General features: G+C 37.2%; 3 protein-coding genes across 3 annotated transcripts; all 3 read left to right on the top strand.

Moving 5' to 3' along the window:
• Positions 1-8,325: 8,325 nt before the first annotated feature.
• Positions 8,326-12,538, top strand: LOC137731974 (polygalacturonase At1g48100). Its single transcript, XM_068471244.1, has 7 exons — positions 8,326-8,821; positions 9,813-9,944; positions 10,145-10,372; positions 10,470-10,514; positions 10,616-10,823; positions 11,452-11,642; positions 11,879-12,538. Exons 1-7 carry the CDS (start codon positions 8,453-8,455, stop codon positions 12,269-12,271), a joined length of 1,566 nt encoding a protein of 521 aa, XP_068327345.1. The 5' UTR covers positions 8,326-8,452; the 3' UTR covers positions 12,272-12,538.
• A 140-nt stretch (positions 12,539-12,678) lies between these two features.
• Positions 12,679-15,980, top strand: LOC137731975 (1,4-dihydroxy-2-naphthoyl-CoA synthase, peroxisomal-like). Its single transcript, XM_068471246.1, has 9 exons — positions 12,679-13,686; positions 13,787-13,909; positions 14,338-14,439; positions 14,541-14,579; positions 14,731-14,829; positions 14,999-15,046; positions 15,152-15,247; positions 15,408-15,530; positions 15,622-15,980. The coding sequence occupies exons 1-9, from the start codon at positions 13,426-13,428 to the stop codon at positions 15,736-15,738; spliced, it is 1,008 nt and encodes a 335-aa protein (XP_068327347.1). The 5' UTR covers positions 12,679-13,425; the 3' UTR covers positions 15,739-15,980.
• Positions 15,981-16,484: 504 nt separating this feature from the next.
• Positions 16,485-23,296, top strand: LOC137731973 (phosphatidylinositol 3-kinase, root isoform-like). The gene is made up of 18 exons (XM_068471243.1): positions 16,485-16,825; positions 16,930-17,032; positions 17,118-17,214; positions 17,337-17,495; positions 17,609-17,818; positions 18,107-18,285; positions 18,638-18,785; positions 19,304-19,399; positions 19,886-20,021; positions 20,201-20,322; positions 20,546-20,740; positions 20,852-21,022; positions 21,108-21,245; positions 21,379-21,533; positions 21,627-21,770; positions 21,929-22,076; positions 22,167-22,349; positions 22,677-23,296. Exons 1-17 carry the CDS (start codon positions 16,714-16,716, stop codon positions 22,302-22,304), a joined length of 2,451 nt encoding a protein of 816 aa, XP_068327344.1. The 5' UTR covers positions 16,485-16,713; the 3' UTR covers positions 22,305-22,349; positions 22,677-23,296.
• The last annotated feature ends 811 nt before the right edge of the window (positions 23,297-24,107 follow it).

The following is a 24,107-nucleotide window of genomic DNA, read 5'->3' as shown; positions in this document are numbered from 1 at the left end:
CTATATTCAGAAATGGTATGAACTATGAAATGTGTTTCGTTTTTGGAATAGGGACAATTAGAAAGTTAATTTGCAGACAAGGACGATTGAGGACCACTCGGATATTCGAATCCGATCCAACAGAAGTTCTCATTTGTTAATTGGCAAGATGACATTCAGAACCCAACAACTACAACCAAAAGCTTATTCTGCAGCAATGAAACGACATGAAAAGTAGAAGCTGTGTGCAATAAACAATCACTGACTGGTTGATGAAAGTATTGGGATCCTTCTGCCGACATATTTGATGAAATTTTATACAATTACTTGGTGTCATATGGTGATTGATTGAAGAAAAGCAAGCAATTCTAAACTGTGTTTTTTTTTTTTTGTCCTCTATTCATTTATTTATTTATTTTTTGTAATCTACACTTATTTCATTTGTATTCACGTTCCATACTCTCATATAACAATATGTATGAGCAGTTAAGTTGAATTTATTCAATATAAATGAACTATACATTGTAAAAAAAAGTCTAATCACGCAAACGTTAATAAAGCGCGAGCCAAGAGACTAGTCATTAGTAGTTATTAGTACTAAAGAAGAGGCAATGGCCCATGGAAGATTTTGCATCTTGAGGTTGGATGAGGTTGGACCTATTGTATGATGATTAGAAAACAAAACGCCCGAAATTCCAAATGTGGATGAAAAGGGGCCACCGAGAATATGACTAATTTGTAATATCAACTACCACTAGCCAGTGGTTGAGTCGTGTCATATATATATGTATATTCGTTTGGTTGGTCCTCCTCACTTCGGATGGTTGGGTCCATTCTAATAATGCTAGGCAGCAAGCAGAGCACAGCTAGGGTTGCAACAAAACTTATAAGGATGTATAGGCTGTATGTATCGATTATGGTTAGGGTTTTAAAAAATATAATATTAGATTGAACACATAGACAACTCTCTGCAATTTAAGTAGTCACAAGAAATGGCCACCTAGTACAAAACAACAAATATGGATGTGTATAAATTTCTTAGATTCACAATTTTCATACACACAGATGTGCATACATCACTGGAATTCGCAAGATGGATCAAGAAACAACAGACGCACGATTTTTTGTTATGTTTTTATAATTTCTAGTCGCATTGTTGCCATTTATTAATGCAGTAATGAGATTCTGGAATTTTTGAAAGCAGCAAAACTATACCATGCATGCTCATTGACCGCACAGAAGAGTCGAGAAACTTGGTTTTAACTTAATTTTAAGGAATAAACTATATTTATTGTTTAGTTTTTACCATTCAGTTTTTTTTTTAAGAAAAACTAATGAAAATGACTTAAAAACTTTGAGTTTTAACGATAAGGACAAAATAAAGGGTAAAGTGAATAGTATCATGATTGATTTTTTAGTGTAAAAATGTGATTTTTCATTAAAGTAAACAGTACACGGAGTTTTTCGTTAATTTTTTTTTTTTTTTTTTAATTATCGTTTAGTTTTCTTTTTTGCTTTAACACTGATCGGCTTTATTGCAGCTTTCATATTTTAACAGCCATGAACATTCTTAGATCGGTCGTACTGATGGTACTTACAACATGCCTGAATTCTGATGCATTTCCAGATTACACAACAGGAATGCACATGTGCAAACACAGTAGTCTTGTCCATTGTTCACTATCAATATCATAACCCTATTTGCAAACACAGAAGTGAATTTCCAACACCCATTTCTAATTTCTCCTATTGCGGCACCCATGTTTATTTATGAATTTCGAATTACATCAATCATAAGGAGAATTCAGTGAACACAAATAAATAAATATGTGAATAATAAGAAAAAAGAATATGTGAAAATCATTTCCTTCCAATATATTATTAATTCTAAATGAAATGTTTACGTGGTTTAAATATCCACGGAAACATATATATATATATATATATATATATTTTTTTTTTATGTATATACGATTACTTGAGTACAATATATACGTGCCTTTGATTAAGGGTCTTGTGGCTTGGCATGCATGCATTAGATGCTAAGTCAGAGTGGGGGAAGAAGCAACAGAGAAAAGTCTCTGGGATCTTGTCCCCAAAGAAACAATGGTGGTATGGGGGGAACTTCATCAGCGGCTGTCTAAATCAATCCGTGATTGTGGCTACAATAAGGGTTTTTTTTTTCTTCTTGTAGGCCATAATAAACCAAGGGTTTCAAAGGCATACAAACAAAGAGGTACGTCGGGACAAAGGCACTTTTGTCTTCGGTAAATATTTTAAGAATTTATTGAGATCATGGACATAATCCAAACTGGAAATATATGTGTGTGTGTGTATTCACATGCTTAACAATGCCCACCATCCATACCTATAACATCATAAGCATTCAGCAGGGCCTACCGGCCTAGTGGTGGCAGCAACAACAAAGAGAAAACCCCGATGGGGAAAGTTTTTGTAATTATTTCATTAATCATTATCGTAATTCATATGATATATATACAGGTAGAGCTAGCTAGCCAGCTCCAAATCTTAGAAAGATCCGTGACCCTTTGCTTACAAGTTAAATTGAATCTGGTGATTGCTATCTGTAGGACCTATTCGATTACTGTTGCACATTATGCAACTAGCATGTAATTTCGATGGTGATGTTACTGATGTTGAAGTTTGTACAGAGACACATTTTGCCCCTTTTTTTAACGGTCATATTTATCTATATTTTTATATCATGATCATAATTAACTGTGTGTTGCTGATTAATGCTTGTAAATTGTACATCAGTACTATTGGCCTCCGAAAACCCACCAGCTCCAAAATATAAAATCAAACATGAAGCTTCCGAGTTCAAACGGGCAGCAAAACATAATTTATGTGATGCGAAAAAGTGCTTTTTGATCATCTCATATTATTTGTCTTAGGTAATACTAGGTAGACTAAACTTGCAAACAAAATAATGTGTCATCAATAAGAAATAAATATGTTAATTAACACTTAAGTAATAATCCAATCATTAACTTCCATGTCATTTAATTTACAAAATTTAATTAAAAATTTAATCTTCCTAGCATTAACTTTTGTCTTCAAGCCACAATGGTGAAAATTAATCTTTAATGAAAGTAATATAATATAATAAAATTAGGTGTTGCATGAAAACTTTCATGTGGCGTTATGCATGAAATTTTTGATGCGTTGGTGAATGATCTAAACATTTTCTCAAAATTAATAATTAATCGAAAAGAAGGAAATGAAACCTTAATCAATATCTGGCTGCGCATGGAGATGGAGATCACGAGAGGACTCAAAGTTCACGAGAACATGAAATTTAATGTAAACACAAAAGGACGGCTAATCAAGAAGGTCTTCGAGGTCGTACTTCCAAGTGTCTATATCTTATTCACTCATAGTTGTCACAGAAATTACAAAAGAAACAAATATATATATTGCCATGCATGCAAAACGAGCCAAAAATTGCGATTAAAAAGTTACAATTCGTTGCATATATTTGCATTATTTATACATATCATATATATATATATATATATATATATATATATATGATATGGACTGATATGCATAGACCTGCACCTGCACTGCAGCCAACAAATTAAGAGCAATATAGTTTTGTGTGCGAGAATCAATTGATATTTGTCGAGAACAAAAGGAAAACTATTAACTATGCATGACAGCACAAAAATTTTAACGGTTTTCTGTGCAAATCATGCTACAAGATGATCATAAATTATTGTTTCCATAATTTTGAATTCACATTTCTTCCCCCGCAACATCGCTTGTATAAAATACTAAAGTACGAAAGTGAACAAATCACATAATTCATCATCCATATTCTTATTATCTTATCATTATTCTTTGGATCATTTTGGTTCCGTTCTTTAATCAACTTAATTATTAGACTGAAACCTTATTTATTTAAATATTTTGATCAAGGTCCTTAACATTATTTAAGTGATTTAACTCATGCATTTATGCATTTAATGTCCCACAAATTATGAAATTTAAACAAATTCAAATAATATTTTTAAAATATAATAAATACTTTAAAATAAATATTAGAATAATATTGTTCTTCACAAAATTATAGCAAAGAAAATAATGTACCCACATAATTATTAACGTACTTTAAAAATATATTTTAAAACATAAAATAAATACATATAATTTGCATGGGTACATTTAGTAAAATTAAAAATGGGTACAAATACAAATAAAACTTAAAAAATATGGGCACAAAAAGAAATTAATATATGGGTACAAATTAAAAGTGAAAAGAAAATTGGTACAAATTAAAAAAGGGTTGCAAATTAAAAATCGGTACAAAATAAAAATAAAAATATATGATAAAATGTAACATCCCACATCGCATAGGGGAGTGGATCATGTAAGTCTTATATGTATATTATCATCCCTACTTAGCACGAGGCCTTTTGGGAGCTCATTGGTTTCGGGTTCCATCGGAACTCCGAAGTTAAGTGAGTAGTGCGCGAGAGCACTCCCATGATGGGTGACCCACTGGGAAGAGTTTATAGAAACAAAACTGTGAGGGCATGGGCAGGGCCCAAAGTGGATAATATCGTGTTACGGAGGAGTTGAGCCTAGGATGTGGTGGGGGCCTGGGGCGCGATGTGACAATTTGGTATTAGAGCTAATCCCTGGCCGGATGTGTGCCGACGAGTACGTCAGGCCACTAAGGGGGTGGATTGTAACATCTCACATCGTCCAGGGAAGTGGATCTTGTAAGCCTTATATGTATATTCCTATCTTTACCTAGCACGAGGCTTTTTGGGAGCTCATTGGCTTCGGGTTCCATCGAAACTCTGAAGTTAAGCGGGTGGTGCGCGAGAGCACTCCCATAATGGGTGACCCACTGAGAAGTTCTCGTGTGAGTTCCTAGAAACAAAACCGTGAGGGCCTGGTCGGGGCCCAAATCGAACAATATTGTGCTACGGCAGAGTTGAGTCCGGGATGTGGTGAGGGCTTGGGCCAGGATGTGACATAAAAAATTTAGCCATAAATATAAATATACCAAATGTAACATTGCTAACACTAAATGAATATATTTAGAAATAAAAATATTTTATTATTAAAATAATTAATGATGTTTATTAATTAAGGACCTTGATTTAAAATTAAAAAAAAATGTTTTAATTAACGGAGTAGCAAAAAGAAGGATATGAACCTAATTTCTTCTTATTCTTTTTTTTATTGTTTTGGGTACCAATAAATCCTAGCAAGCAAGCATAATGCATGAGAGAGGAAGAGACCAATTTTGGATGGAAATCTTAAAGGGGAAAGGGACGGGCAAGGAAGAATAGGTCGAGGAGTTGTGGGTGATGGAATTGATCGAGGTGTGCATGTTATTGCTAATAGCTTCTCGGCCCTGGCATTTCTGTCAATTCATCAGCCACAGAAATGAGTAATAAAGGATGGGGACGTTCATGGCCTCATGTTTTTCCTCAATTGCTATAGCTAGCTCTATCTGATAAAAAGTTTGAGACACATACACCTAAATAATTCAACCGAAAGCAACAAAAACAGAAATATATATATATATATCTGTAGTATATATCATCATAGTGTTTTATTCCCATAAAATATTCCAACTGCATTCCCATTGTTTTCTAGGAATTAATTATATGAGAGCCATGAAATAGTTCACAACGATGTAAGTTGTAATGCTAGCAAGACTTTAGCATAATTAAGTTAGCTAAAATAAAATGCTTTTTTTATTATTTAAGTTTGAATTTTTCTCTTCGAAAGTTATATAAATTAATTTGAATATCACTTGAATACAAGAAAAAACACTTCACTATATATACATGAACTATGGTAGGAATAAAACAGAAAGAACAAACACGAACATGGTAAGGAAAATAACGTAACATGTCCAACAAAACATACCAACCCATGAATTAAATTTAATAATTACATAAAAAAAAGTTCAAAATTAAAAATCAAATCCAACATATCGAAGAAGAGAAAAGAGAAGGTTTAGCAAGAGATTCTCTCGTACAACTAAGTTTAAACGGTAAATATGTTCAAGAGATGTTCAGCAGACAATAATCTGATCAATTATCGAAACTGATATGCAGTATCTGCACTGTTATACCGCACCACTAAAAACAGACTAAACCCCAATTAGTTCTTAATTATCGTCTCTCAAAGTCATTGCCATCGCATCGCAAGTATTGAACATGCATGTGACTTGAAAGAAACCATTTTGTTTCCCACTGTTCTGTTGACAAATCATTACAAAATAATGGTAGTACAAACTGCAGGCTTGGTACTCTTCTGTTCTTCGTTCAGAATTCCGTATAAACCGAAAGGGCAAAACTATGGGCGCAGTGGGTTTTACATTACTTCATAAAATTAAGGATTCTCTCGCAAATAAGTCTCTCGAATTTTTATTTCTAATTAATGCGCAAAGCACTGTTAAAAAAAATCTATGAACTCGACTGTTATTTCTATTAATTGTTACAACACAGTAAGCGATCAGTATTCATATTGTTTGATTCTCGAAGTAAATTAATATTATCAGTTTTTAGAAGACTATGAAAGCGTAGTGATTTAAATTAAAACTTTCTCCTATTAGATAAACTTGATTATATAAAAATATGAGAAAAATATATATAAGGGTGCAAGCAAGCACCCAATCCTAATCCAACACTTTTTTAACTTAAGTCATGTCAAACAAGCAATATATATAGAAGTGTAAACTAAATTAAATTTCATAAATAAAAAAAATAATTTAAGAGAAATTTGTAGCAGCAAATCCGTTAATTGTTAGCCATAGATGCAAGTTAAGAGGACAAAGCAGAGAAAAAAGAGGGACATGGATCCTCTCCGGATCCATGCATCGTAATTCTAAGGATTCATCAATTCGGATCATTGAAATTTGATCAAACGGTTAAAGTTATTATAACTTTTAAAATAAATCTCTGTTTGTAACCGTTGGATCAAATTTCAATGATCCAGATTGATAGATTCCTGGAATTAAGATGTATAAATCCGGAGAGAATCCATGTCTAAAAAAGAGTAGCCCGTGAAGGTTGCATGTGATCATAAAGTGCTGTTATGGTCAGTGCCGGGGACTTGACACTTAGTCCCACTCACGTGTGTCCTTGGCCTTTACATCCCCCACTCACTCTGCTAGGTTAAATATTTTACTAACCCTTAACTCTATAGGGCTACATGTTATCCAGATAAGGCAGTTGGTTAAATCAGTAAATCTATCACTTTATAATCGAGTTCAAATCTTTACGGGGCAAGTTAAATAGTTTAGAATAGAATATTATCTTGTAAAGAAAATAAAAAGTGGTATAGGTACAAAAGAGCATTATACAGACCAACATAGTTTAGAGCCTTTAAAACAACGTCATCAAAAGAAAAAACAGATAATCGTAAAATGGACACGGTTGATATGAGTGCTCGACACGGTTGATATGTCACGTATATATGATATTATATTAATAAATGGATTCACATATGTACATTGAGATTAAGGTTGTCCCAATACCACTCGGAGGTTGGGAAACAAGTATATGAAGGTCATTCGTGGACATTCCGCATGTTTGGTACATATCATTTTAGTACTCACCAAGTGTTTGATGCATGCTTGCTAGGCATTTATTGATAGCACTTAGCAAGTTGTGTCGATAACACTTGACAAATACTCTCAATAACACTCATTAGATTGCTTCGACAAATGTCGATATTCATTAACATGTGCACAACATGGGTCAATTGACGAAAGCAGGCCAACCAAGTATTTGATGCAATGCCTCAATGAATAAACTGAAATTTGTTTGCACGCTTTGCGCTACGTTGGACCTTTAATAATAGGACTCCCCAAAGTTCAAATCTTGAATCCCCATTGAATACACGTGCTATAACTTGAGTGAATTTGTAACACTACATGACAGTGAGGTTAACCCATCACTTGCCAAAATGAACCATATTAACGTCCAAATAAAGTGTGGTTGGTATTCTTAGCTTGTCATGGTTTCGTCATTATGACTAATTAATTAAGATTTGAACAAGGATTATTTAAATGGACAATTTGTTCACATAAGCATTAAGAAATTGAATGAGTTGCAACAAACAGCTGCAATATTTGGCATGTGAGCCAAAACAAATTACAACTATAATTTTATACCAACCATAATTCACAAAAAAGAAAACATGATAATTAATATAAGAGAAAAAGGAAATAAAAATGAGAATTATATTCATAAATTTATAAATTTATAAATTCCTAAGAGCTTATGTATGTGTCTCTGTCTATATAAACACAGCCACCACATATTTTTTTCTATCTAAACTAAAGCAGTCCTCTCACACAACACACTCTCTGTTTCTTAGCTCTTCCTTTCTCTCTCATCCCTCCTCTATCTCTCTCTCTCTCTCTCTCTCTCTCTCTCTCTCTCTCTCTCTCTCATCCACAATCCCACATTGTGCAAAAATGAGTGAGTTCAGTTTCAGAAGCATCGCATTCATGCTTGTACTTGCATTTCTGGTTTGGTCGTCAAATTTCGACGCTTGCATGGGGAGAAGAGGGCGACATTGGAGGCAGAACAGAGCATCCTATGCTTCTCTTTCAAAGAAAAAAGGAAAAAGTAGCCATGGCGGCGGCGGGGGCAGCCACCACCACAGTGTTAGTGGATCAAAACCTAAAAGGGCACCATCTCCACCTCAAAACAAGGCACCATTGCCACCTCAAGTTCCCAAGCCAATAGTTGACACTCCACCAAGTTCTCCACAGAAAGGTTCATCCACTTTTAATGTGCTAGATTTTGGTGCTATGGGTGACGGCGGTACCGACGACACCAAGGTTCGTAGTTCCTTTAAGCTCATCATGGTTTTACTCTGTTAGCCAATTAAGGACTAATCAATCATGATCAAGGGTTAATTAAAATATCTTCATAGAAAAAAAAACATTTGAGCTTTGATTAGAAATGTTGCTAGGTTTGTATATGGCTCCTTACCGTTATGGAGTCAATTTTCGCTAACTGCAAATCAGAAATTGACACATATACTGAAGTGACTATTAACAAAATAATGAGGAACGAGAAAATACATGTAAGGAGTCCAGTATTTTCCGCTGCATTTACGAATGTAGCTCATGATATATGAAAATGACAAGGAATTCCAACATGCTTCTAGCCGTAACGTAGATGACAGGTAGCCAATTAATCATTGAGAGAAACAAAATAGTTATTTTGGCAAACGTTTTGCCTTTTTGAATCATTTGCACGTGACTCTTTGGGGTTAATAACTTTACGTGACATGCTTTGGGTTAGATGGTAATTTTATCCAAATTATGAAGAAGCATTGTGATCAGTTTTATTAATTAAAATTTTTCCATTAAGTATACTTTTTGTAAGTTCTACCTATCTATAATTACAATTTAATACAATGATTAAACTCACAGGAGAGGATCCTCGTCGGATTCTCTTTGTGAGAATCCTGAAGATCCTCCAATTACATCCGTTCATCGTACATCATACGGTTAAAAATCATTGTAAATTTTTTTATTTAAAATTGAATATAAACAGTACCTAATAAAAACTGATAGCACGATATACGATGAACGGATGTGATTGAAGGATTTTCGGAATCCTCTATCAACAAACCAAACAGGTGGGGCCCAATGGGCCCACCGAACAAATTTTATTCTCGTTACGGCAGTTGGGTTGTTACGGTTCCAACAATAATTGTATACGGTTCTGCACAACAAACTAGCGCCATTTTCTACGGTTAAAGATTACCAACCGTAATTATTATAGTTTCTGACAGAGGGCTTTTGATACGGTGTGACGCAGGCATTCCAAGCTGCATGGGCCGCTGCTTGTAAAGTTGAGGCATCAAATATCATTGTTCCAGCCGGTTACCAGTTCCTCGTGGGTCCCATCTCATTCTCCGGCCCTTACTGCCAGAAAAACATCCTTTTCCAGGTAAAAATACATATACACACAGTAACAGAGGTAAAAAGTAACAAAATAAGAAGAAAGCAAAGTGTGGGGAAGTGATCTCAATCCAAAGGTTAATGGGAATTACTCGAATTGTGTGGACGACTGTCCTTAGCATTCACTTAATTATGATTTCCGTCTTTTGTCTAATGTACTAATGACGAGGTGAATTATGAATTTCTTAGCTGGATGGTACGATTGTAGCGCCGACGGACTCGGAATCATGGAGCAAAGGTCTGTTCCAATGGCTTGAATTTACAAAGCTAAATGGAATCACAGTACAGGGAAAGGGAGTGATTGATGGAAGAGGCTCATCTTGGTGGCAAGACACTCCTTATGGAGACCCTATAGATGATGATTTCAAACTCATTGTGCCACTAAACAGCTCAGTCCAACAACGCCCGCCAATGCCGGTAATTAAGCTAAACTGCATTGAATTTGAACATGAAATTTCACGATCGTCGAGCTTAATTAAACTAATCATCATCCTGTGAATGAAATCTGTGGCAGATAAGAAGCGAGCTGAGCGGGAAAATGCCAAGCATCAAACCGACGGTAAGGACCACTTGTGTGCCAAAATCTTGAAGCTTATGTGATCTTGAGTCTTGACCTGCAGTTTCAGTAACATGATTTTTGTACTTTTGTTGATTGTACAGGCATTGCGATTTTATGGGAGTTTTAATGTGACGGTCACAGGCATAACGATTCAGAATAGCCCCCAATGCCATCTCAAGTTCGACAACTGCCAGGGAGTTCTGGTCCATGATATGAGCGTCTCGTCCCCTGGGGACAGTCCCAACACAGATGGAATTCACCTCCAAAACTCCCAAAGAGTGCTCATCCACACCACCACTCTTGCTTGCGGTAACTATACATCTTACCCTCCAATATCTACTCTTAGCATGGCGCACTGTGTTTGACTCAAAGATTCCGCACTCGGTTATTATCTCTCTTTGGGGAATTCCATGAGCAATCTTATCCTGCCTGCAGCCTTGTGTATTGGCATCTTCCATCGACAATCCTCGACCACTAAAAGTTTGACACACAACAACAGGCAATCTGCTACATTCCAAGAATCATAGCAACCTCCCATGTGATGCATTGCACACCCAATATCATCATTGGTCTATCCAATTTAGGATTAGGTCTCAATCCCCACTGACAACTCTTGGTTTGTAGTATTCGCAACCCTCAATCGATATTTTGTCATCATCGGATGCCAGAACCACTGCTGAATTCCCTTGCCATTCTCTCCAGTTCAACTTAAAAACGGCCCACATACAACAAACAACAGATAAGAAGGAGAAAATATCAAGCATGTCAGTTCACATCACAATGTGTCCTAAGAACTAACTAAAGACAAATTTAAGCAGAAAATTGCAAACCAACAGACAAGGCATGAAATGGGCACAGACTTAAAACCAAGTCGATTAGTATAACTGTCATGGATTAATATTAAACTAAATTGTTTCAATTCTAATGATTTGTGCAGGAGATGACTGTATTTCCATACAAACTGGATGCACAGATGTATACGTACACAACGTGAACTGTGGACCAGGGCATGGAATCAGCATTGGAAGTTTAGGAAGGGACAACACGAGAGCATGTGTTTCAAACATTACCGTTCGAGACATCATTATGCACAACACAATGAATGGTGTCAGAGTCAAAACATGGCAGGTATGAATTCACCTAAAAGTTTTAACACATCCTTCCTACTGATTGTTAGACTTTAACATACAACTCTCTTCTGCATCAAATAATCAAATGTCGACTGCAAAACAATCTCAGTGATGCTAGAAATGAGTATTAAGAATTGTCTTCTTCATGGGATCTAACGCCACGTCAAATTAGTTTCTAATGCTTGACAACTTACCCTTTTCTTTTACTCATATAACTGAATCCTAAATGTGCAGGGTGGATCAGGCTCTGTTCAGGGAGTGCTGTTCTCAAACATTCAAGTTTCTGAAGTTCAACTCCCTATTGTGATTGACCAATTCTACTGTGACAAAAGCACATGCAAAAACCAAACATCAGCTGTGGCTCTGTCGGGGATCACCTACGAGAGAATAAGAGGAACATACACCGTAAAACCAGTACACTTCGCCTGCAGTGACAGCCTACCTTGCGTAGACGTAACATTGAATGGCATAGACCTGAAGCCATTGCAAGAAAATTATCACATGTACGACCCCTTCTGCTGGCAGACGTTCGGGGAGTTGAGAACCCCGACAGTCCCACCCATTGGTTGTTTACAGCTTGGCAAGCCATCGAGCAACAAAGTTAACTCAGATCACGATGTATGTTGAAATTTTTAGTACCAAGTATACATATGTATATCTGATGACGATGGTGTATTCACTTTGTGTGGTCGGCATGATTTCCTGACCCCTTTCGCACCATCAGCTTGCTTGGTAATTGGTATAGTGTGTGTATAATTTGGCAGTCCTAGTTTTACAGGAATTCTTCATCATCGTTATTAAAGGCTTACATTTATATCCTGAAGTTTTACAAGGTATCATCATTGTATTTTCATCCAAAAAAACATAAATTACAGAACTTCCATTAATTGTCTACACTCTGGTGACTCTACAGCTTAAAAAGCAAGCAGATTTAACATTATGTATGGAAAAAGTACAACCAAGAGAGTCTGCCCTACAACCTATGAGAGAAACTTACATGAAACAGGTGCACCGCCAGTTTGTGATCCTAATCCTATCACACGTTGCAAGGTGGTTTAACTTTTCCGCATGACAACGTAGGTTTGGGATGCCAAAGTAACAATGTACATGTTTCATGTAAGTTCTTCGGGATCGAGATGCATCCCCTTGTCTACAATTCTATCACTAGTGTCTCTCAGTCCATGTAACAGTGATGTAGACACAAGGAGATACCGCGGTGACGCTGACACATCAGAATTTCCCCCAAATAACAGAGTAACACACATATACCATTCAACAGAAAATAACAGAAGGAGATTAATTCTAGTAATTGAATTTCAAACAGATTAGGGATTAAAATTGAAATCCAGATCAGTCTTTAAGATACATACTACAGATGGCACAATAAGTAGATTAATTAGTGCAAAATAAGAAAATTAATTACCATTTATAACAGCAGATTCAAGCATGAAATCCCATCCGTGCATACTTACAATTTCATAAATCATATGAAATACAAAGAAATTTATCACAAGAAGTTTGAAACCGCACCGTTTTCGTCCTTTCCCTGGATTCTGATTTCATTTCTGTAATCTGAAATTCTGGATGCGCGCACCATGCTTGCGAATTGCAATGGCAGTTTTACCTCTAGGGCTTGGCGCCAAAAACGACGCCGCAGGAGGAGCTTTGACGAAACGCACCGTCTCGCTGTTCGCGCCTTATCTTATCCCATCCAAATATCTCATCCTTAACCTCCCAAATCCAAAGTCCAAAGCTTTGGCCATTTTTCCGGTTTTCCTTCAATGGCAGAGAGCTCAGAGAAGGACCTCATGACCACCGCGAGTAGGAGGGTGGTCTCCATCGCCAACCACCTCAGTCCGGCCCATCCATCTCCCATCTCGCCCGCAGTTTCTCTATCCAACGCCTCCATGAACGACAGCTACCACCGCACCCACGGCGAGGTCTCGACTCACCAAGTTGTTTGGAAAAATGCTCACGACGAGTCTGGCGAAGAATTCACCGACATTATTTACGAGAAATCCGTCGGCGAAGCCATTGCAAAGGTCAGGCTCCTCAGGTTGGTTTTGATTAATGAGTCCTAATTACTGAGTCCAATTTGGAGATAATGAGATTTGATGTGTCTAAATCTCGCGCTTTCTGTAGATTACGATTAATAGGCCGGAGAGAAGAAACGCGTTTCGGCCGCAGACGGTTAAGGAGCTCATTCGCGCGTTTAACGATGCCAGGGACGACGGCTCCATAGGCGTCGTCATTCTTACCGGGAAGGTACCTCCTTAACTTACCTTCTTTTAGTTCTCTGACTTCTAATTGAGTTCTGAGAAAAAATGGACAGGAAATGAAATTTACTAATCTGCAGCAAATTTAAAAGCTTTCTACCGGCTGCAATGGTGGAAAGCAATCATGCCTATGCATCCTGATGCGGGTTTGTTCCCAACGATTCCCCGCGGGGAACAACTAGCTAGTAATATGATGCAAAGATGTCAACCTTACTCTGTTTTGTTGGCAATTTGATGCTTTCTACCGGCTGCAATGGCGGAAAGCAATCATGCCTATGCATCCTGATGCTATTTGAACCCAACGATTTCCTCCCCACAACCCCCCCCAAAACCCCGCGCGCGGGGGAACAACTAGCTAGTAATATGATGCAAAGATGTCAGCTTTACTCTGTTTTGTTGGCAATTTGATGTTTTCAGGGAACCAAGGCATTCTGCAGTGGTGGTGATCAGGCTTTGAGAGGCAAAGATGGATATTCTGATTATGAAGATTTTGGTCGTCTTAATGTTTTGGATTTGCAGGTATATATATTAATATTTTTATTTTTGTATGATTCTGTAACATTTTATATGTTAATACTGGGCAGTGAATGAATAATTGTTCTTGCTGTTATATAATTCAGGTCCAGATTCGACGTCTTCCAAAGCCAGTAATAGCCATGGTATGCTCTTGTTAACCTATTTTGCATTAAGCCTTTGTTGTTGGACAGTTGGAAAGCAGTGAAACTTAAACTTTGCTAGTTCTCGAAAACTTTGCCTCCACCCCAAATTAGTGAATGCATGATCTGTTGTCAATGTTAAATGGTTTATCAGGTGGCTGGTTATGCAGTTGGGGGAGGACATGTATTACACATGGTCTGTGATCTAACCATTGCAGCAGACAATGCTATTTTTGGTCAGACTGGTCCTAAGGTACTCGTATCATATACCTTTATTCTGGTTAGTTACAAAGTTTTAATTTTGGTTAGGGTGCTAAACTAATGAAACTTACAAACTTGCTTTTCATTTCATCTTCAATCTAAAGAATGGGTGAGAGCAGCATGCTAACATACAGAAACCTCACAACTTGTAAATTTGACAGGTTGGAAGCTTTGATGCTGGTTATGGGAGTTCAATCATGTCCCGTTTGGTAAGAATCGATTCAAGTTGATTTATGTTATGCAAATACTTGTTTCAAATTACCCTCACTTGGTATGTGGTGGACTACCTTTAATGAATGGCTTTGGTTAATCAGGTAGGGCCTAAAAAAGCACGAGAAATGTGGTTTATGGCAAGGTTTTACACAGCCGCTGAAGCTGAGAAAATGGGACTTGTTAACACTGTTGTACCAGTAAGTTTACTCCCAATGCGACACAGATCTCATCATATGGTGTATGTCTTATCTTATGTAGTATAAATTGAATACAAATGGCTTTTTCCTAAAAAATTAGCCTTATTTCACTCAAAGTTCGCAGAAGATAGCATCTTCACTGTTTTATACTGTTATCCAGCTGGAGAGTTTAGAGCAAGAAACGGTTAAATGGTGTCGAGAAATGCTAAGAAACAGCCCAACTGCACTTCGGGTGCTGAAATCTGCTCTTAATGCAGTTGACGACGGTCATGCTGGACTACAGGTACCTTCAGTTATCATGTGTATTTCTAGAGATTCCGCACTCTTATTCATGTATCCGTTTGCTAACTACTTTGCCAATGTTTCCAATGCAGCAACTTGCTGGAGATGCCACACTCTTATTCTATGGCACTGAGGAAGGGAATGAAGGGAAGACGGCTTATATGCAACACAGGCGTCCGGATTTCTCAAAGTTTCCCAGGAGACCTTAATGCTGAGCAGTTTCCCAGCAGAATTGGACCCCTTGGCCACTTGTTCGTTTGCTTTTCCTCCCTTTCCCCCCTTTTCGGATAAATGCTTTGGTTTTGAAGCTCCGACGTTGGTGGAGAGGAGTTCAAATAATGCCCTGCTGCCATTGTTTTGAGTTAATAGTTTGACTGGTTTTTTTAGACTCCAGAAAAGTAATTTGTTCAAAACTCTTGCTCATAGTGAGATTTCTACTCTTCCAATTGCATCTTTGGAAGTTCGGTTATGCATTTTCTGGCGATAGTTTAAACTACTCTTCTAGTTGCATTTTTGGGTAATTCAAATTCGAGTGTTAGCTAGCCTAACCCACGTAAACATTTAACTACTATATTTTGGTTGAAAGGAAATTTTTAACTTTCTAATTTCTATTGCGGTTATTGACGAAAATGAAAATAAAGGAGGAGAAATGGAGAACATAAATCAAACTTTCAAAGACACAAGTGACAAAATGCATATCGAGAAGTGTATATGATATCTTTTTTAGAAGCATTGTACAACACTTTTCCCACTCAAAAGCCTTTTTTATTTTTCACTATTTTATTATTTTCCCTTGCATATTCTTAGATGAAAATAATGAACCTTCTCAAATAAATACAAATAATAATAGACAAAAAAAAACTTTGTTCTTGCAAAATAAGAAGGAAAAAGAAAAAAAAAACTTATGAACTTCGGAGTGAATCTTACTGGGCTTATAGCTTCAAGAAAGCCCAGTAAAGTAACGACCCAAAACTCCTCCCGCTTCAAGCTGACGTGGCAACCTTCCTCCGCCTGCTCAAGCAAACTCCCCCGAGTTCGCATTGCTCCCACTCCACCTCGATTCAGAAAACTCTGCTTCGGAATCACGTCCTCGACCGAACTCCAATTCGACTTCCCCACCCCCCAATTCGCTACCAGAAAACCCTAAATTATGAGAAAACACAGCTCCTAAAACTGTAGAAGCCATGAGCGGGAACGAGTTCCGCTTCTTCTTGTCCTGCGACATCAACCTCCCAGTAACCTTCCGGATCGAACTGCTAGAAGGAGCCTTGCCTCCCTCCAAGTCCCCTAGCTCCGGTACATTTTCTCACTCAATTTTCTGTTTGGTTCCCGATAAAATATTTTTACTCAGTCAACGTTCTTCAATTCAGTTTTTTTTTTTTTTTTTTTATGCACTGCAGATGTTGATCCCGCTTTCGCAACAGAAGAGAGAAATTCAGAGCTGTATGTGGAGTGTGCATTGTACATTGATGGTGCTCCGTTTGGGCTTCCCACCAGGACAAGGTTTTTTCCCCTTCACTGGTTTTTTCCGACTTCAATTGCATCAATCCTGTTATTATAGGTTTTGAAATTTTGTATCTTCTGCTAGGTTGGAATCTTCAGGACCATTATATTGTTGGAACGAACTCGTTACTCTGAGTACCAAATACCGAGACTTAACCGGTCACTCACAACTTGCTCTAACAGTATGTTTGCTGTTTCACTTCACATCTTAAACAATTCGGTTTTCTGTAATCCCTTGTATATTAAGCTATTAACTAGTAGTTCACGATGGTATCCATAATCTTTTTACTCGTTGGAAATATAGGTTTGGGATGTTTCGTGTGGGAAGGATGAAGGGTTGGTTGGTGGTGCTACAATTCTTCTTTTTAATAGCAAAAAGCAACTCAAAACAGGGAAGCAAAAGCTGAGGCTTTGGAAGGGAAAAGTAGCAGACGGGTCGTTTCCCACTTCTACTCCTGGAAAGGTTTCTGATTGTTTCTTTTTAAGCAGTTACAGATATGGGCCTTAGCGTTGTTCCTTGATTTTTCTTAATCGGTTTAGCTTTGTTTATGTATCCCTCATTTAATTTTTTTATAGGTCCCCAGGCATGAGCGCGGGGAGTTGGAACGCTTGGAGAAGCTTGTGAATAGGTATGAGAGGGGGCAGATCCAATGTGTTGATTGGCTGGACCGCCTGGCTTTTAAAGCTATGGAGAGAATAAAGGAACGGGAAACCTCTAAAAATGGAAGTTTGCATTTATACCTGGTTGTCGATTTCTGTAGTTTCGAACATCGTGTTGCTTTCCAGGTAACCCCAGTCTGCAACTAATCTGAAGTTATCAAAGTTACCTATTGGCTGATATTTAACTATAACTATTTGGTTAGATTTTGAAATTTAATTAGTTGGTGCTATTTTTCTATTGACAAATGCATGCTTATATGGAATGTTAGCTTATGTTGCTATTTAAACTCTTCGTTTACTCTGGAACTCAATACTTATTGTTATCGCATCTTGAAATAAGTAACTAGCTTTTAGTTGTTATTTTCCGTGGATGATGAGTTTCCCTAGCACTAACCTTTATTTATTGGAATCTAGGAATCAGGGGCAAATTTCTTGTTACCGTCCCCAATAGCTTCAACAAATGAAATTGTCACGGTCTGGGACCCAGAAGTGGGAAAGATGAATCCATCAGAGCACAAGCAACTAAAACTCGCAAGGAGTTTAACCCGTGGTATCATTGACAGGGATCTCAGACCAAGCTCCAATGAAAGAAAGTAAGTTCAAAATTTACTCTAAAGGTTCATATGTTGGTTAACAGTGTTTTCATAAATTTTAATTGTCACAATTACGTTCATACAAACTCATGTATTGCTGATTAATTGGCAGGAACTGTGTTCTACTTTAATGGTACCAATTATATATATGCAGATGGTTCTCACTTGGGATCAGTTGTTGTGTAATGGTTGAATTAATTATCATTGGATTTTGTTAGTGTCGTATTATAGATGGACCAGTCTTCTCAATTTGCCATATTCTTTAGTTTCAACATCACTGCTATATGTTCTTTTGATTGATTTTTTTTGTTAAGTAAGCTGGAGATGTATAATTGTTTGCCTTTTCCTGTAGGTCAATACACAGGATTCTGAAATACCCACCAACGAGGACTTTGACTGGCGATGAAAGGCAGCTCCTCTGGAAATTTCGTTTCTCATTGATGTCAGAAAAGAGGGCCCTCACAAAGTTCCTCAGATGTGTTGAATGGAGTGATATTCAGGTCTGCATCTCTTTCTTCTTCCTTCTCATCATTTTCCCCTTTAGCCATTAGTTCATGTGCCATATTACTACCGCTCTGCAGTTTTATTTAACTCCTGTAATAAAATTGTTTTTAATACTTCTTATTTCCAGCTTATTCTATTTCTTATATATAAAGGTAGCTTGTGCAGCTGATCTTAGGACTTCGGTCCAACTCCGATTCATCACTAGTAAGCTGCAGGCCAGCTATTACCTTCATATATGACTATCCATGTCCCAATTAGGATTGTTGCACTTTTGACAATATGCATAGTGTTGTACCAAAATATCAATCGTTTATTTCTTTTTTACATGAGAAATTACTTTTATGCAGATCTGTTGCTGAGATCAATAGTTGACAAGTAAAGTAACATATTTTGTATTGGAATGCTATCTCTCATTCACGTACTTGGCTTGCTCTTTCTCGTTTATGTTGTCTTTATCACTAAGGAATAAAAAATAGATTAGATTTTCAAGAATTCCATATTCATTTTGTTGCAGGAAGCAAAACAAGCATTAGAACTGATGGCCAAATGGGACATGATTGATGTCTGTGACGCATTAGAGCTGCTATCTCCTGTTTTTGAAAGTGAAGAGGTGGGCATGTCTGTAACATTTTGAGCTGCTATCACCTGTTCCTTATCGTCTTATAACTGTTACCTGGAGGATTTATTTATTTATTTTTTTTTTTTACCTCGTACTCCTGTTAAAATCAAGTTTCATATCCTAATCAGCATGACTTGAAGTTAACCATATCAATTGTTTCTGCCGTTGTGCTCCTTCCAAGCCCATGGTAGCTGATGACTGATTAGGCTGAATATAGGATCATGAAGAAAAGAGGGAATTGCACCTTGCATGTGCAGTATAAGTACAACCTAAAAAGTCCATGCTTTCTTTGTCATCCTGAGCAATGTCCAATGGGATACGATGTCTTAAATAGAATAACTCTGTTGATCTGGGAGATGAAAAGTGTGTTATGCAGTGATACATATTGCTCTCCATCATTGATTTATTTAGTATCTTCAGTCTTCTACACATTTAATTTGAAACTGACCAATGCCCAACTTTAATACCTCCTGCCAGGTTCGTGCATATGCTGTCAGTGTTCTTGAAAGAGCTGATGATGAAGAGCTCCAGTGTTACTTACTTCAACTGGTTCAGGCTCTTCGATTTGAGCGTTCTGATAAATCTCGTCTTTCTCATTTCCTTGTGCAACGTGGTATGTGGTCAGATACTCTTCATGTATGTACGCTGTCATGCACATGCACTTACCCTCATGCTATGTCTAATGTTTTTCTTTGGGATGTGTGCATGGATGTGCAAGGCTACACTTCAGTTCTTCACAGTATCAGAAGTATAGGTTTTTATGGCATCCTGATTATACTTTTGATCTGACAGCGTTAAGAAACATTGAGTTGGCTAGCTTTCTACGCTGGTATGTTGCTGTAGAACTCCATGATCCAGCATATGCCAAACGGTTTTACTGTACCTACGAAATCCTGGAAGAGAATATGATGAAGGTGAGAGTTTATCAACTAACGTTATGGGGTCGTTTGTTTTGTGTGTTTTGCTTGGGTATGAATCTGGATCCCCAGAACAGCATAAACATTTATGTAGATTCTCCAACCATGAAATGTAGCTTTTGGGATTACCCATCTATTTGGTTAATATGATAATGCCTTTCTTAGTTTCTCATTGGCTGAAGCCAGAATGGAAATAAGCTGTATCCAAGTTTTTATATAGTTGCCAGCTGGTGTGCAAGGAGATGAAGATGGACTTAAACTGTGGCAAACTTTGGTGCGCCAGACAGAATTAACTGCACAGTTGTGTTCAATAACGAGAGATGTAAGAAATGTACGGGGCAATACCCAGAAGAAGATTGAAAAGCTTAGACAACTGTTTTCTGGTCTCCTTAGTGAACTTACGTATTTTGAAGAGGTAATACTTTGGTTGAAGTTCCTTGTCTACGGATCTTATTATCTATTAAAATATGAATTGCTTATAGCCTTACCAATTGTATCTTTCATGGTTGTTCTGTGACGTCTCTAGCCAATAAGATCACCACTGGCCCCAGGAGTCCTCATCACTGGGATTGTGCCATCTGAGTCATCAATATTCAAAAGTGCACTGCATCCTTTGCGTTTGACTTTCCGAACAGCAAGTGGGGGAAGTTGCAAAGTTATCTTTAAGAAGGGAGATGATCTTCGCCAAGACCAATTAGTAAGTATTTCATGCAACCACCCTTGTGGCTGTTCGCATGCACAGACATGAGAACTCTGATTAAGTGGATCTATGCTTCCTGTAGGTTGTTCAAATGGTATATCTCATGGATCGATTGCTGAAATTGGAAAATCTTGATCTGCATTTAACTCCTTATCGAGTTCTTGCGACCGGGCAAGATGAAGGAATGCTAAAATTCATACCATCCCGCTCATTAGCACAGGTATTAATTGATGACCTTATTTTGTTGTATCTTGATTACTAATGATTGTAAGCTGTGTGTAAATTATGAAGCATTTTGCCTTGATTTGAAACTGTTAAGTTTTGTACAATTGGTAAAATGTTCTCTTTTCCAGATTCTCTCAGAGCACAGAAGCATTACAAGCTACCTGCAGAAATTTCATCCAGATGAGCATGGACCATTTGGTATTACTGCTACCTGTCTGGAAACTTTTATAAAGAGCTGTGCTGGCTACTCTGTTATCACATATATACTGGGCATTGGAGACAGGTGACAATTAAGATGCATATATCTGCACAACTGCTGTTCTGCTTATGCGGTATTGAAATGCATAATTTTAAAGCATTAATTTGTCCTCTGTAGACATCTTGACAACCTTCTCCTTGTGGACGATGGACGTCTTTTTCATGTTGATTTTGGCTTCATTCTGGGTCGTGATCCAAAACCATTTCCGCCTCCAATGAAGCTTTGCAAAGAAATGGTTGAGGCTATGGGTGGAGCTGAAAGGTACTTAATGATTAGTTTTGTCTCTGTGATGCTTCTAATTTCGCCACGTTTGCTAGATAGGGTTGCATTAGACTTATGGCATGATATCCATATCATGCTGGGTGCAAGGTTAGCATACAGGAATGCACAGGGTTTGATTAATTATATTCCTTCTGCAGCCAGTACTATACAAGGTTCAAATCCTACTGTTGCGAAGCATACAACATTATTAGGAAATCCAGCAACCTAATCTTGAACCTGTTTCACCTAATGGCGGGTTCCAACATTCCTGACATAGCTTCAGATCCTGAAAAAGGCATCCTCAAGGTGACTTCTTTTGTGATTGTAATCTAATGTTTGTTCCGTCTAAAACGATTTGGTCTTTTTGTTTGACGGCACGTCTTTTGACATGTACAGCTCCAGGAGAAGTTCCGGTTGGACTTGGACGATGAAGCCTGCATACATTTCTTCCAGGATTTAATCAATGAGAGTGTCAGCGCATTGTTTCCTCAAATGGTCGAGACCATTCATCGGTGGGCTCAATACTGGCGCTGATCTCTGAAACAGGTTGTGTGTCATCTACATCTTTGAAAGATACAGGTAATTTCTATTTCCGTCCGTTTTGTTTGCAGTCTTTGCATTTTCTGCATAAAAGTTCAGCTTATCTAAACCTTTACTATGTACAGAAAAATTCTGTAACGATGCTGGAGTTGGTTCATGTTTTCGGTTGATTTTACTCTCTTTATGGCACCCCTTTTTCGTGTATACGTCTGTTATTTCTTTTTGTTTGGTGAAAAAATAAAAAACTTTATTACAAGTAAAAGAGAGTATTAATTTGAAAATTTGAGACTTTTTAAGTTTTCATTGGATAACATACATATAGAATTTGTATTCATATCTTGAATTATTGCAATTCAATTTTTTCAGGTTTAGATCTAAGTGAATTGGAGCGCAATGACATTCTAGGATTCATACAGCCAAACCCACTCAATGAGATAAGGCGTTGTTATCAAATCTGAGCTAAATAATATGAAAGGGGCATATGCATGATATGTTTGAAGAAACAGTAGATTGGTCCAGGGAGCATGGGATGAAAGTTATATTATTGTGCATAGATTTATCTATCTATTATATATAAAGCCGGAGGTGTGATAGACAATGCAGCACATAATTTTTTTAAAGCCAAATTACCTATTTACCCTTGCATAATTTAAAATATGATCTTGTGTAGGTTTTGAATTTTTTTAGCTGAGGGGTATTTTGGTCCAATTATTTTGACAAAGTGGGGGACACCAAAATTTTTGTCTCATGTGTAAAGAATAAAAAAATGAAGGGAAGAGAGAAAATAATAAACAAATGACAAAGTTGATGGTACCCACGTAATATAAAAATGGTCTTTCACACGCAGATAATAATGTGATTAAATAAATTGTCAAATGATTGTTTTTTTTTTATGTTTGAAGAAACAGTAGATTGGTCCAGGCAGTTTTTTCCTCATCTCTTGCCTTTTCCTGTGCCATCCTCAGTTCACCTTGGCGAGCAAGTTCCTCCATATATTTAGTGTAGTCATTTTTTGAAGAATTACCTTTTTTCTTTGATGCCTTTTTACCTTGAGGCCTGAGGAACTGACGAGTCGGTTGGGTCTCTGGCACTTCTTCAGGCATCCCTTCCATCTCGCAAAATGTGTCGATTTTTTGTTCAGTTGTGTCTGCTTCTGGTGAACTATGTAGACCCATATCGTGCATGACAACTTCTGGACCAGTTGCCACAATTTTGTATATGGGGCAATCTTTGACAATTTGCCAACATTCCCATTTGTTGAATGATTTGTTATGGTTCTTTGCATTGTAGATTGCTTGTGCTTGTAGTGTCTACATATGTGGGATAAGATAGTATTAAAAAATACGGGTGTAACACACATAAATAAATTAAAATATTGATGTGGGTGGAATGCATATAAATAAATAAAAATATTGTCACCTTATCCGCTAAACTTGTCCCACTACACAGATTACCGGAAGCATGAGAGATGGTGTTTTTCCAACAAGTAAAGGATGCGTTGAGTTTTTTCCAATGACCTTGAAGACCTGAACTACTTCTGGCATCTTTTCCATGTACATCGCAAAACTCTTTTGTAATTTTACTCCACATTTCTTGCTTATCCATCTCATTACCCTTAATCGGGTCATGAGTAGTGTGCACTCAACATTCACACAACGTAACATCTTCAATGAGCTTCCACGAAGTCATTCTTTTTCTCTCAAAGTGTAGAAAATATTGAAATGTTGAAAGTGTAAAAAATATTGAAATATGGTGTACGGTGGAAGATAAGGGTTAGGTATTTATAGAAAAAATAAA

The sequence above is a fragment of the Pyrus communis genome, chromosome 4 (genome assembly GCF_963583255.1).
Source record: "Pyrus communis chromosome 4, drPyrComm1.1, whole genome shotgun sequence".
Lineage (NCBI taxonomy): Eukaryota > Viridiplantae > Streptophyta > Magnoliopsida > Rosales > Rosaceae > Pyrus > Pyrus communis.
The sequence above is the reverse complement of the archived record's forward strand: the minus strand, read 5'-3'. Positions and strand labels throughout refer to the sequence as shown.